This window comes from Coregonus lavaretus (assembly GCF_964263955.1).
Source record: "Coregonus lavaretus genome assembly, chromosome: 2".
In the NCBI taxonomy this organism is placed as follows: domain Eukaryota; kingdom Metazoa; phylum Chordata; class Actinopteri; order Salmoniformes; family Salmonidae; genus Coregonus; species Coregonus lavaretus.
Window position 1 is genome coordinate 51,295,012 of NC_139989.1, and position 14,796 is coordinate 51,309,807.

Consider the following 14,796-nt stretch of genomic DNA (forward strand, 5'->3'; position numbering starts at 1 on the left):
TCTATGTATATGAACCAGTGCCCAACAGCCTCAATTTCCAGCTCTACCTCCTCGAAGGACAGCCTATGGAACCAATTATTTGTGCCTTCTATAAAGTTTTGAATGTTCTATATGTTTCCTTCCACGAGAGCTCATAGGTATTCAGTACCTGTAAAACAAGACTGGCCAGCCCCTCCAGAATATGCATGTAGAGGTGGAGGCAGCCAACGAGATGCTGGAGCACATCACTCTCGAGGAAGATGAAGATGAGGACTTCAGGGATGGAACAGAGGATGCACTGTTGGTGCTCTGCGGCTCTCTGACATCATCCCGGAGATAGTATCTGATGACTACATCCCTGCAGAGATGCATGACTCCATCCCTGATGACACTACAGAAGTCCCTGTTGCGGTAGATGGAAATGCTAGTTCACCATTTCAGGGGTTGTGTTGTTGATTGGGTTGAAGACATGATTTACATTTTATCACAGCACTTAAAACGTATGTAATTACAGGCTGTGGATCAGGATGGCCTCACTGGCATGGCCAATGTTGACAAGCTGGCAGCGTACCTGGTAGAGCTGCGTAGTTCTTCTGGCCTCACTCTGACAAACCAGCCAGCTGCCACTATAATATCCTTGTGGAAGAAGCTGAGCCAGCGTGACAAGGACCGGATTGTTTATGCTGCCCATCACCAAAACAGGCAGGTGATTTATCGCTTTCAGTCACAAAAAAACAAAACCGGTATCCCTGGTGTGGAGAGCACAAGGAGTTGCACTCAGGGAAGCGGGGGTTAATCTGCCCAGTGGCCTGACCACTGCCGTGTGGTAGAGACCATGTTCACCTACCTGACTGTGTGGCATCTACCCTAGTCCTCAGAAGGGGAAGGAGGCTCTGACAATGTGGACCCTCATTCTGCGGGACTACAAGAAGATCAGGCAGCTGGTGGTGACCAACAGGCTGGTCATGCAGCATACCACACTGCAGCTGTATGAAGTGAACCAGACCACCTTAGTGCAGTGGCACAACAGCAGGCAGAAAACCCAGGATGTGTCAGTGCTCCTTCAGGGCATTCAGCTCCCTCCCCCATGCCCACAAGCCACAGAGCCTCTGCAGCCTGCAAAAATCTGCCCTGCTGCCCCTCAGTACAACCAAGAAGAGCATGTATAACATCTAACTCCACGCAGCAGGGCAGGCCAAAACTAAATGCAGAGCCCCGGTTGGACCACTTCCGATCATGCCAAAGCGCTAGCTGTCTGTGTCACCAACTGTCTGTGGCACTAGTGGTGGTGGACTGGTTTTTCAAGTCCTGAACCGCCCTGAACAGTGCTTCATGCCATTTGTTTCCCAAGTGACGTTCCAGACAAGACCGGCACCCACAGCAGCTTCATCCGTAACCTTACTCACCCACACAAAACGAGCTTACAAAAGGCAATACCATTTTTTTTAATTGGGCAGTTCAAGAACAAGCAGACAGGCACTGCCTTTATAAAGGCAGTGTTTACTGCCCCCAAGCAGACTCTCTCCAAAGACCAGTGGTTGGAGACAGTGCGCAAGGCAGCAGCAGTGAGAGACTCCCTATTTATGCCTGTTCATGTTATAGTTGTCTCAACATTTCCATGTGTGTGTTTTAACTACTGTGTTGGCCATGGCATGGGTTTGTTTTTTATTGTACCCTATTGCTGGGTTTTTAACTTCCCTGGGAAAAATTATGATTATATAGAAAAAAAAGAATGGAAATGTATTTAAAATCATCAATAATTGCATAATGTTCTCTTTCCATCTATCCACCAACTCAAGCCTCTCTTTTCCACCTACACTCTAGCTGCATCACCATCAGTTTCCCTCAAACACATTTGACACTGTTATTTTTGTGCCTTACATATTGTTCACTTTGCACTTCTGTTGTTGTTGTTGTTGTTATGTTATATATTTGTTTAGGTAATAAACAACTGGAATGTTGCTTAAATTGTCAGTCTATATTTTAGTTCACATCAGGCTATTCTTAAGTGTTTAAAAAAATCAAAAAGCATAATACAGATGGGGAATCAATTCCAGTAGATTTAAGCCTTAACAGATATATTTTGTCTATCATAAAAACATTTGTTTTCATAAGTGGAATTTCACTATTTTTCTCCTTGAAATACCCTTCTATATACTCCTATTTTTTTATTCTCCTCTCTCTTTGACCTGAACGCCAAGGAGATCAAAGTTGACCCAAAGTGTACACATTTGTAGGTAATTTACATTAAAGGTTAAAGAAGCTATATGTAATCTTTTTGCATTGTATTTTCAGAAAATGTCCTTAATATAGCTTCAGTAACAGTGGAATGACAGTGTTTCACAATGTTTTTTAAAATATTTTTGGGTGATAATCCATAGTGTACAGAATCATTGTACCATTAAATAGCTGTCAAATATATTTTAAATAACGAAAAATATAGTATTTCAGCTGTTTGAAAGTGATGGATGAAAATGAAAGTAAAAGACTCCAAATTGTTTGCACTAGATTCCCCCATGTTGTTGGGAAATGAGGTGCGAGGAAGAGCTGTTTATATTCAGGAAGCAAAGTTACACTAAGTACCTTAAAAAAAAATCCCTTCCTGAAATTATAAAATATACTGAACAAAAATATAAACGCAATATGTAAAGTGTTGGTCCCATTTTACATGAGCTGAAATAAAACACTCAAGAATTTTTCCATACACATAGAAAACGTATTTCTCTGTATTTTTTTGCACACATTTGTTTACATCCCAGTCAGTGAACATTTCTCCTTTGTCAAGATAATCCACCCACTTGACAGGTGTGGCATATCAAGAGGCTGATTAAACAGCATGATCATTACACATGTGCACCTTGTGCTGAGGACAATAAAAGGCCACTCTAAATGTGCAGTTTTGCCACACAACACAATGCCACAGATGTCTCAAGTTTTGAGGGTGTGTGCAATTGGCATGCTGACTGCAGGAATGTTCACCAGAGCTATTGCCAGAGAACTTAAAGTTAATTTCCCTACCAACGTCGTTTTAGAAAATTTGGCAGTATGTCCAACCGGCCTCACAAGTGCAGACGACGTGTAACCACGCCAGCCCAGGACCTTCAAATCTGGCTTCTTCAACTGTGGGATCATCTGAGAACAGCCATCCGGACAGCTGATGAAACTGAGAAGCATTTCTGTCTGTAATAAAGCCCTTTTCTGGGGAAAACTCATTCTGATTGGCTGGGCTTGGCTCCCAAGTAGTTGGGCCTTGTCCCATGTCTGCGCTCCTGCCCAGTCATGTGAAATCCATAAATTAGGGCCTAATGAATTTATTTAAATTTACTGATTTCCTTATATGAACTGTAACTCAGTATATGTATGGAAGGTTTTGTTCAAATCAAAAGGGTTGCTATCAAATAGTGATTGAATTCAAATGGATATACCCATGTCAGAAATTAGTGACTGTGCTCCCACCAGCCCGGCAGTACCCAGCTGCCAACTGCAATCATAGAATGGCCTCAACAGCCCTTAATATGGTACATATGATTAAAATAGCTAGAAATGCATTAGTCTTCATGTCCTTCATGTAATCAAGATCATGTAAGGTGAAAATATATCTATATACTACGAGAATGTACTGCAAGAATGCATGTTTGGATTAATTTTCTGAACTAGGAGTGCGTGCTTAGTACCCTACTGTACGCCCCGTTCACCCACGACTCCAACACCATCAATACGTTTTCCGACGACAGCCTACAGGGAGATCAGAGACCTGGCAGTGTGTTGCCAGGACAACCTCTCCCACAACGTCAGCAAGACAAAAGGAGCCGATCGTGGACTACAGGAAACGGACGGCCGAGCACACCTCCATTCACATGTAGTAGCGCGGGTCGAGCGCGTCAAGTTCCTCGTTGTACACATCACTAAGGACCTATCATGGTCCAAACACACCAACACAGTCGTGAAGAGGGCCATGATAATGCCTCTTCCCCCTCGGGAGGCTTGGAATGGTCCCTCAAATCCTCAAAAAGTTATACAGCTGCACCATTGAGAGCATCTTGAATGGCTGCGTCAGCAACTGCTTGGCATCCGACTGCAAGGCACTATAGAGGGTGGTGAGTACGGCCCAGTCCATCACTGGGGTCGAGCTCCCTGCCATACAGGACCTCTACACCACTATGTCCTGTGCAGTTAATCAAATGGCTACCCGGACTATTTGCATTGACACCTTTTTAATAATGTATTTTTTCTTCTTCACCGGCTCTATGCACACACTGACACTAACACACACAGACGACACATACATACTCACACAAACGCACTTTCACAGACGCTGCTGCCAGTTTATCATCTACTGGATCTTGATTGCCTAGTCATTTTTACCCCTACCTACATGTACATATTACCTCAACTACCTCGTACCCTACACATTGACCCGGTACCGTTACTCCTTGTATATAGCCTCGTTCTTGTTATTTTATGGTTACCATTTCCTTTTTTTATTTGCACATTTTCTTACCTTTTAACTGCATTGTTGGGAAAGGGCTCTTAAATAAGCATTTCACGGTAAAGCCTACACCTGTTGTAGTCGGCACATGACAAATACAATTTTATTTCAAAATAAAAAAATTGCTTTTAGCGATTCCCTAATCCATAATCTATGCTGCTATGCATGATGTTTTGGCAGATTTTTTTATTGATCCAGTTGGTGGTTCATAAACTCCTGACCCACACTGATGTCTCTGCTAACAATCTTGAAACAGTACAGGAGCCAAACATTGAACCATAATAGACAAGTGTTTTTCAACAAAATGATCACATAAAAAATAAATAATAATAACCTACTCCCCAAAAATATGTCAACATGACAGAGCGCTCATCCAATCAATTCTTCAGTTTTCCATGGCATAATGATCTTCAGAGGATGGTTCACTGTTGGTGTTGGTGTTACTGTTACCGTCCGTGTTGATGTTGGTGTTATCGACAATGTTACTGATGGTGCTGGGGTTACCGTCTGTGTTACTGATGGTTTTGGGGTTACCGTCTGTGTTACTGATGGTGTTGGGGTTACCGTCTGTGTTACTGATGGTGTTGGGGTTACCGTCTGTGTTACTGATGGTGTTGGGGTTACCGTCTGTGTTACTGATGGTGCTGGGGTTACCGTCTGTGTTACCGATGGTGCTGGGGTTACTGTCTGTGTTACTGATGGTGTTGGGGTTACCGTCTGTGTTGATGTTGGTGTTATCGACAATGTTACTGATGGTGTTGGGGTTACCGTCTGTGTTACTGATGGTGTTGGGATTACCGTCTGTGTTACCGATGGTGCTGGGGTTACTGTCTGTGTTACTGATGGTGCTGGGGTTACCATCTGTGTTACTGATGGTGTTGGGGTTACCGTCTGTGTTACTGATGGTGTTGGGGTTACCGTCTGTGTTACTGATGGTGTTGGGGTTACCGTCTGTGTTACCGATTGTGCTGGGGTTACTGTCTGTGTTACTGATGGTGTTGGGGTTACCGTCTGTGTTACTGATGGTGTTGGGGTTACCGTCTGTGTTACTGATGGTGTTGGGGTTACCGTCTGTGTTACTGATGGTGTTGGGGTTACAGTCTGTGTTACTGATGGTGCTGGGGTTACCGTCTGTGTTACTGATGGTGCTGGGGTTACCGTCTGTGTTACTGATGGTGCTGGGGTTACCGTCTGTGTTACTGATGGTGTTGGGGTTACCGTCTGTGTTACTGATGGTGTTGGGGTTACCGTCTGTGTTACTGATGGTGTTGGGGTTACCGTCTGTGTTACTGATGGTGTTGGGATTACCATCCGTGTTACTGTTGGGGTTACCGTCCGTGTTACTGATGGTGTTCGGGTTACTGTCTATGTTACCATCCGTGTTACTGTTACTCTCGGTGTTGCTCCTAAAAAAGGAGACCCTCGTAACTGTGCTCTTTCCAGCAGTTTCCTTCCCAGATTCAATGCCAACCATGTCTGTAATAACAGATGCACATAAACACAATATGACCAACAACTATAATGTCAATAACATAACATAAAAGGCAATTACAATAAAATGTAGGACAGTTAACACGCTATGTAATACACTAAGTATTCACTTGACTCAATAGATATGTTGAGACCAAGTTATTTTCAAACTTCTTTCGGGAAGTCTGAAGAGGTAAAACTGTAGCTAGCGAACTGAAGGGATAGCTGTGAATGGCACAAACTCAACATTGGCTGGGAACCATACCATTCTACCTCTTCTGCTGAAGCAAGAACTTGGCCCCTCAACCATCAATGCAGTGTGTGATATATCTTATAGCAGGGTTTTTTCTGGATCAAAAGGGGCTTAGGTGGTGGGCGTGACACATTTTGGAAGTGTAGATGCATTTTTGCATTTAAACCAATTTCCTGAAATTCTACAAATTTCTCCATGGAGCTGAGAGACATTTTTGCAGTTGTAAAACTAACTTACTGCAATTCTAAACAGTTTGCCATGCAGCTGAAAGAAAATGTTGCCGTTTTAAAGCTCATTTCCCTCAATCCTATGAATTTAGCCATGGCTAATGCAGTGTTCTTTTGCTCAAACATAATAAAATCTATACTGCCAAATTCATTGTTTTTGGAATTTTCAATTCTCCCCGTCTACTTTTTATTTAGGTGATTGTTAGTTCTCAAATATTATGTTTAAAAAATATATATAGGTCCATTATCTTTTCTAGATACTTTATATCTGGTTTTAGTCGTTTAAGTTTATACCGAAAGCGTTTTTCCATTACAAAAATGTATTTATATTTATATATAAAAAAATGTTTTTACTGTTTGGACTTACGCGACCTGAAAAAACACATAAGCGACCCGCCCAAGGATTACAATGGCAGAAACATCCCTGCTATTGTACAGGGATTTCACTCACCTTGCATATCAGTGTCATGCCCACCCTCTTGATTTGACTGGATTGCAAAGGAACTCTCTCTGAGCTCTGCAGGACTGAACTGTAGGAAATATAGGAGGACAGGCAGAAACACACCCATTCAATTGAAATGCAATCCATTATGATAAGAGCTTACATTTATTAGCTATAACCACAGAGTGTAAACTTACAGACAGATCCCTGGGGGTGGTGACCGGCTGTGGTCCTTTGCAGCACAGCAGAGAGAAAGGCCTCTGCTTGGTCTTGGGATGCTCCTTGAAACACAGGCTGAACACCTTTGCAGGGAGGCAGACATCCCAGTTGTATGGATGGTCATTCACAAGATCAGACACCATGCTGTTGGGGTGAAGGCCACCATGGTCAAAGTTGAGTATGAAATTAAACACCACAGAAAGGAATGTGTCTAAAACACAAACCTGCTGATCAGGGTCTGTGTGGCCAGATCCAATGATCCAACTTGCCGATGGCGGTATAAGAGAGAGAACCCCCTCAGCTTCAGATGACTGTTCAAGGAAACGTTGATCTGAAACATGAATACATGTAAACAGCTCATGATTGTCTAATGAACCACTCCTGACCTAGTGACCGCTACTGCATATATGAACCAACATCAAGGTTGTAGCAAGGTAAACTACATGACCAAAAGTATGTGGACACCTGCTAGTCGAACATGTAATTCCAAAATCATGGGCATTAATATGGAGTTGTTCCCCCCTTTGCTGCTATAACAGCCTCCAATCTTCTGGGAAGGCTTTGCACTAGATGTTGGAACATTGCTGCAGGGACTTGCTTCCATTCAGCCATAAGAACATTAGTGAGGTCGGGCACTGATGTTGGGCGATTAGGCCTGGCTCGCAGTCTGTGTTCCAAAGGTGTTCGATGGGGTTGAGGTCAGGGCTCTGTGCAGGCCAGTCAAGTTCTTCCACACCGATCTGAACAACCATTTCTGTAAGGACCTCGCTTTGTGCATGGGGGCATTGTCATGCTGAAACAGGAAAGGGCCTCCCCAAACTGTTGCCACAAAGTTGGAAGCACAGAATTGTCTAGAATGTAATTGTATGCTGTAGTGTTAAGATTTCACTTCACTGGAACTAAGGTGCCTAGCCCGAACCATGAAAAAACAACCCCAGACCAATATTCCTCCTCCACCAAACTTTACAGTCGCCACTATGCATTGGGGCAGGTAGCGTTCTCCTGGCATCTGCCAAACCTAGATCACTGAGCTCTTTAGTAAGGCCATGGCTGTGTGCTCGATTTTATGCACCCGTCAGCAACGGGTGTGGCTGAAATTGCCGAATACACTAATTTGAAGGGGTGTCCACATACTTAATGTATATACAGTGTATGTGTAACACAAGTATGATGTGACACAAAATATATTTAGCCTCTCACCTTACTGGTAAAGTTCTTCTTCAGTCGAACAAGGATTCCAAAAGGGAAACCAAAGTGAGAGATGACTTCAGCTACATGCTGTGCCACCTCAGTAGAGCTACAACCTCTCAGAGGGAAGGCCTCCACCCATTTGGAGTAGAAGTCTGTCAAGGTCAGAACGTACTGGTGTCCGTTCAATGTCAAGGGCAGCGGCCCTCTAATGTCTATAACCAGCCACTCCCATGCCTCTGTGATCTGGGTAAGAATGGGAGACAATGTATAGTACTGTTTTAATGACACTTATAAAGATGATGTTCCTCAGACCGTTCTTGGTTTTAGATCCAGAGGTTGACTGTCACAATCAAATTAGAAAAAGACAGGCCAATGAATCAACGATCAACTTGTTGGAGGCTCTATTCCTAGCCCTGTATTAGAGACTGAATGTTTATACATCCTTCATTACCTCTATTATGTGCTTGAGGGGTGGAAGTTGGAACTCCATGTTCTCACATGCCACCTGAAAATAAAGTGCACCGTTTATCAAATTCTTAGCATAAGCTATTGGCATGTATCATAAGCTATTGGTTATTCTAGTGAGTAAACAATTTACCTTCGGGGCAACATCTTTGACAGCCCAGGTAATACTCTGCAAAGATCAATATGGTGAAAATTTGAGAAAATGTCTACTTGGAGCAAAAGCCCAGTAAATAATCCCTGTATATCTGGCAAAGCAATAGTTTTGCTCAACTCAGCGCAAATGAGCATGTGCCAATTGAATCTCAGTTTGCGTAGTACATCAAGGCCGAGTTGAGCAACACAAATTAGGAAAGTCGGTGGTTGTATTCAATAAAAGTTTGTATTAAAAGTATGAATTTCAGCACCCCGCGGAATGACCACAGTTGTACAGGGAAAACATAGGTACAGGTAAGGTTCAGAATTATCGACTGATGGTGACTCAACGTTGTTGCTAGCAAATCGCGCGGCCAGCTATCAAAACTCAACTCCGCCTTGATATAAGATAGGGATGGGTAACTCCAGTCCTCGGGGCCGGAGTGGTGTCACTTTTTCCCCCATCCCTAGAAAACACAGCTGATTCAACTAATTACGTTCTAAACTGAAGATCATGATTAGTTGATTATTGGACTCAGGTGTGTTACCTGGGGCAAAAGTGTGACACCCATCAGGCCCCTGAGGACTGGAGTTGCCCATCCCCAAATAAGAGAACGGAGTTGAGCGTTTCTCAGCTAGGTTGCGTCGTACCTTCTTTTGAAAGTTTTTGGGGAAGTCGAATATAGTCGGGATTGCGTCTGGCGTGAGGCGTCGACGTATGTCCCTCCCGCAAATGTACTTGTCTTCAAAGTGAACGGAGCACACACGGTGGTTTTGTTGCGGATTCCACCCTTTACACTTCATATTAATAATCCATTGTTTGCGTCTTTCAGGATCATTTTTGGGGAATCTGTTACCAAAACATTCATACATCATCAAATTGGCATCACAAAAACAGCTATCAAATGAAGAGTAAATCCATTAATGGTTATGTAACTTAGATTTCTAAGAGAACAGCATCGCCACAGCGCATAGATTGTTTTTTTTACAATTATCAAGCTAGCTGATGTCAGCTAGCTAGGTTCTCCTGCACACCATTTGTACTAGTTAGCTGAACCAGACCCCTCTAACCCCCAGAAAGCTCAGATTCAAACTCTACAAGCTGTATAATGACAAAATACATTAGTTGATCACCAAATATAGAGTTTCACTGAGCAACTATCGTAATTTAATCCCGTTACAGCCGGTATGTACTTCCAAAAAATGTCTAAATAAAAATGTACAAGCAACCAAAAAAAGCATCTCCAATGTAAATCACTTGTTACCGCCACACACAGGTCGAAAGTCTACAACAGCTCAATACATTATATAACCACAGTAAAAAAAAGAAATCTGTTTGGATATTGGTTTGATATTCGGAGTTTGCTCGTCAATACCTCTTCCATGGAAGGTCCTATGATGATTAGGGTGATATATTTAGAATCAGATGACGAGAGAGAGAGAAAGGTACAGCCTTTCTTTCTCCATTCCGTTTTCAAAAAGTGACTTTAAGTTGGTTTCAATTGGAGAATATTATGCACTCGTGGCTAAAGGACTGTCTTAAAAGTGCAATCAGCCAAACCTGGTGTTAACAGGAAAACTATGTCTCAATTAAATGATCTAGAGATCTTAAACCAACTGTTTTTTCTCTCACAACAATTACATCATGAAGATCATGAATTGTTGATTATTGGACTTTTGGGTGTTAGCTGGGGCTGGGGCAAAAGTCTGACACCGATCAGGCACCCAAGGCCTACTTGCATGACCTAGAGAGCTAAAATTACCCTATTCCATGACACTCCGATTAGAATTTTAAAGTTCTGATTATAAATAATTATAATCTTTAATGGCTTCCAATCCACGTGCTAGAGATCTACAGACAAGTGTGGCGTGTTCCTGACCTCTATTAAACCAAATTACTTTTTCAAAACTCCTTTCCTTTGATTTTCTACAAATATTTCTCCTATTACAGCTGTGGTTATTAATCCACGTACAGATACAATTTTCAATAGCTTCCAGTCCACATGACATCTACATCTAAAACCACTCAATGATAGGTCACTGATCTCCCTCCTCCATAGTACACCCATTAGAAAGTCAATTTTCCATTTCACTGATTTTACATGAATATTTCCTGTGATAGGTTTAATTTTCAATAGCTCACTGTCCATATGAGTATAGATCTACGGAAGTGTGGTGGGTCTAATAAAAAAAGGTTTATTTTGTATTCCTCCCCTTTGTTTTACTACAAATATTTATCCTATTACAACTGTGGTTATTAATTCACATACAGATCTAATTTTCAATAGCTTCCAGTCCAAATTACATACATCTAAAACCACTTGGGTTTAGGTCTTTGACCTCCCTTGTCAATATGTAACAGTCTTGCTTCCATCCCTCTCCTTGCCTCGAACCAGGGACCCTCCGAACACATTGACAACAGTCACCCACAAAGCATCGTTACCGATTGCTTCACAAAAGCTGCAGCTCTTGCAGAGCAAGGGAAATAACTAAAACGCTACTAGCTCGCACCACTAACTAAACTCAGCAAAAAAAAGTAATGTCCCTTTTTCAGGACCCTGTCTTTCAACGATAATTAGTGAAATTCCAAATTACTTCACAGATCTTCATTGTAAAGGGTTTAAGACAGCGCTACAGGGAGACAGGACGGACCGCTGATCGTCCTCGCAGTGGCAGACCACGTGTAACAACACCTGCACAGGATCGGTACATCCGAATATCACACCTGCGGGACAGGTACAGGATGGCAACAACAACTGCCCGAGTTACACCAGGAACGCACAATCCCTCCATCAGTGCTCAGACTGTCCGCAATAGGCTGAGAGAGGCTGGACTGAGGGCTTGTAGGCCTGTTGTAAGGCAGGTCCTCACCAGACATCACAGGCAACAACGTCGCCTATGGGCACAAACCCACCGTCGCTGGACCAGACAGGACTGGCAAAAAGTGCTCTTTACTGACGATTCGAGGTTTTGTCTCACCAGGGGTGATGGTCGGATTCGCGTTTACCGTCAAAGGAATGAGCGTTACACCGAGGCCTGTACTCTGGAGCGGGATTGATTTGGAGGTGGAGGGTCCGTCATGGTATGGGCCGGTGTGTCACAGCATCATCGGACTGAGCTTGTTGTCATTGCAGGCAATCTCAACACTGTGCGTTACAGGGAAGACATCCTCCTCCCTCATGTGGTACCCTTTCTGCAGGCTCATCCTGACATGACCCTCCAGCATGACAATGCCACCAGCCATACTGCTTGTTCTGTGCGTGATTTCCTGCAAGACAGGAATGTCAGTGTTCTGCCATGGCCAGCGAAGAGCCCAGATCTCAATCCCATTGAGCACGTCTGGGACCTGTTGGATCGGAGGGTGAGGGCTAGGGCCATTCCCCCCAAAAATGTCCGGGAACTTGGTGGAAGAGTGGGGTAACATCTCACAGCAAGAACTGGCAAATCTGGTGCAGTCCATGAGGAGGAGATGCACTGCAGTACTTAATGCAGCTGGTGGCCACACCAGATACTGACTGTTACTTTTGATTTTGACACACCCTTTGTTCAGGGACACATTATTCCATTTCTGTTAGTCACATGTCTGTGGAACTTGTTCAGTTTATGTCTCAGTTGTTGAATCTTGTTATGTTCATACAAATATTTACACATGTTAAGTTTGCTGAAAATAATCGCAGTTGACAGTGAGAGGACGTTTCTTTTTTTGCCGAGTTTAGCTAGCCATTTCACACCGGTTACACATAGTACAGCCATTAGATTTGCCAATTTTTATATGAATTTTTCCTGTGATAGGTATAACTTTCAATAGCTCACTCTCCATATGCGCTAAAAGGTCTAAGATCCCTCCCAATGTGTTTTCCAATTTCAGAAATAATTTAATAGAAAGGCTCAGTATAGAGTACAGTGTATTTATAGAAAATCAAAAGGTGAGTTATTTTGAAAAAAATAAAAGGTGTACCTTCGATAAGAGAGGTCAATGAACCCACCGCAATTGTCTGTAGATCTGTAGCCCATAGGGACAGTGAGCTATTGAAAATTAGATCCATCACAATAACTATTCATGTAAAATAAAAAATGTCAATTGTAAGTGGTGTAGCCTATTATAGATGAGGGAGGTCAGATGGATAGGAAGGTATTGAAACTTAGACCTATCACAAGAAATATGCCTATAAAATCTGAGAAGTGGTAAACTGGAATTCTATTGAATGTAGTATGGATGAGGGGGGGGTCAGTGACTTCACATGTGGTTTTACATTTCCATTTAGCATAATAATAAGCCATTTAGCAGACGCTTTTATCCAAACCGACTTATAGTCATGTGTGCATACATTTTTACGTATGGGTGGTCCCGGGGATCGAACCCACTAGCCTGGCATTACAAGCACCATGCTCTACCAATTGAGCTACAGAGGACAATTATTGTAAATTGGTCAAATATAGCATAGTAGTTAGACGTAAATGTTGGGCCATTCTGCGACTGGAGGTCCTATGCAGTTTGTGTAATCTTCATATAGGGCTAACCCTCCTGGATGGGAATGAAAGAAAATGTTTTTGCTTATGTGCAATCACCGTTATTGCACTTTTACGACGGTCCCTAGACCACCTGAGCACCAGAAAACGGCATATTGCCTCCTTTTCGTCACTGTTACGGGTAGAGTTCTACCACAGATCAAGGAGCCAGATATTTCACAGAATGTATAAATGTGAAACATCCGTTGGCGTTTCCACTCACTACCAAATATGGTGAGGAGAGGAAGCTAATGGGGTGGGAAAATTCCTTATTTTGTAGTTTTTTTCATTTAACTGTTACAATGTTATAAATCCCTCAAACTTGTGAAACTTAAAAAGGTTGAAAAATTATTAGAAGTCATGTCCCTGAATGTCAGTTAATGTCTCATTGCCTTGTATTCACAGGAATGTCCATGTATTGATGTGTAATATTGTTATTATTGTTGCAATAAATAAATCATAAAAAATAAAAACAATTACTCTCTACCGTCATCTGATACTAGATATATCACTATTCATCCTAGGACCTTCCGTCGGAGATCTATTGACGAGTTAACTTCGAATATCCGAAAGGAAAAACAAGTTACTGCGGTTAGTTTGAATCGGAGCTTTCTGTTTCACTAGCTAGCTGGCTAGAACTTTAGCATGCGTTTGTTTAAGCTAGCTAGCTACCGTAATAATTGTGTTAGCCAGGCATCAAACGTGGCTCTCGAGGTAGACGGTAAAACTTACCTAAAAAATCCTACACCAGCTTTGGGACTGCGGTTTTTGCAGTTGTATGCTGAACACAGTGACAGCGTTGGCATTTTTGTCGCTGTGTGAAATGAATAAAATAAAACACGCGGGACAACTAACTAGCTAACCACTCTCTTGAGGTGATGCCTGCAATGTTGCCAATTATTTTTAGTGAGCATTCTTCTTTGTTGGGGATTTACGACGGACTACTTCAAACACGTATTGCCGCCATCTACTGTGCGGGATGAAAATAAAAATATTCCAAAAGACAAACGATGAGGATAAAAATACTCATACTGACTACCCGAAAATGACTTATCAACCTGCTCCTTGCTTCATCTGTTAAAATCAATAATCAATGTCTGATCTCCATTGCCTCACGTCAGATAGCGCGACGGCCGTCTGCACTGATCTGAAATAGCTGTACGGAGGTCAAATGTTTCATCGATGAGAAAATTAGCAGAATGTCGCCCAAAATCCATCTCCATCTCCAAAACACACGTTCTCATCTCAAGATGTTAAATAAGTTAAGTAAATAAATGACTATAGTAAGTGCCTAAGTGCCAAATAAAGTAGCAGGGTTTTCATCTTAAATCAGCAAAAGATCTGCCAATTTCAAAAATAGACATTTCTGTGAAACTGTGTACATTTTACTTGTGGATTTTGAAAATAAAAATAAAAAATC

The 14,796-nt window shown here is 42.4% G+C and overlaps 1 protein-coding gene across 2 annotated transcripts; it reads right to left on the reverse strand.

Moving 5' to 3' along the window:
• Window positions 1-4,179: 4,179 nt before the first annotated feature.
• Window positions 4,180-14,284, reverse strand: LOC311149416 (uncharacterized protein). Of its 2 annotated transcripts, XM_084186604.1 has the most exons (9): window positions 14,109-14,284; window positions 9,519-9,717; window positions 8,869-8,904; window positions 8,722-8,775; window positions 8,280-8,513; window positions 7,304-7,410; window positions 7,058-7,223; window positions 6,870-6,948; window positions 4,248-5,944 (listed from the first exon to the last, which is right to left on the reverse strand). In XM_084186604.1, the coding sequence occupies exons 1-9, from the start codon at window positions 14,180-14,182 to the stop codon at window positions 4,854-4,856; spliced, it is 2,040 nt and encodes a 679-aa protein (XP_084042730.1). In that variant the 5' UTR covers window positions 14,183-14,284; the 3' UTR covers window positions 4,248-4,853. The 2 variants fall into 2 exon arrangements, with proteins under 2 accessions (XP_084042731.1, XP_084042730.1); XM_084186605.1 differs by lacking the exon at window positions 9,519-9,717 and having other exon boundaries at window positions 4,180-5,944.
• Between the last annotated feature and the right edge of the window lie 512 nt (window positions 14,285-14,796).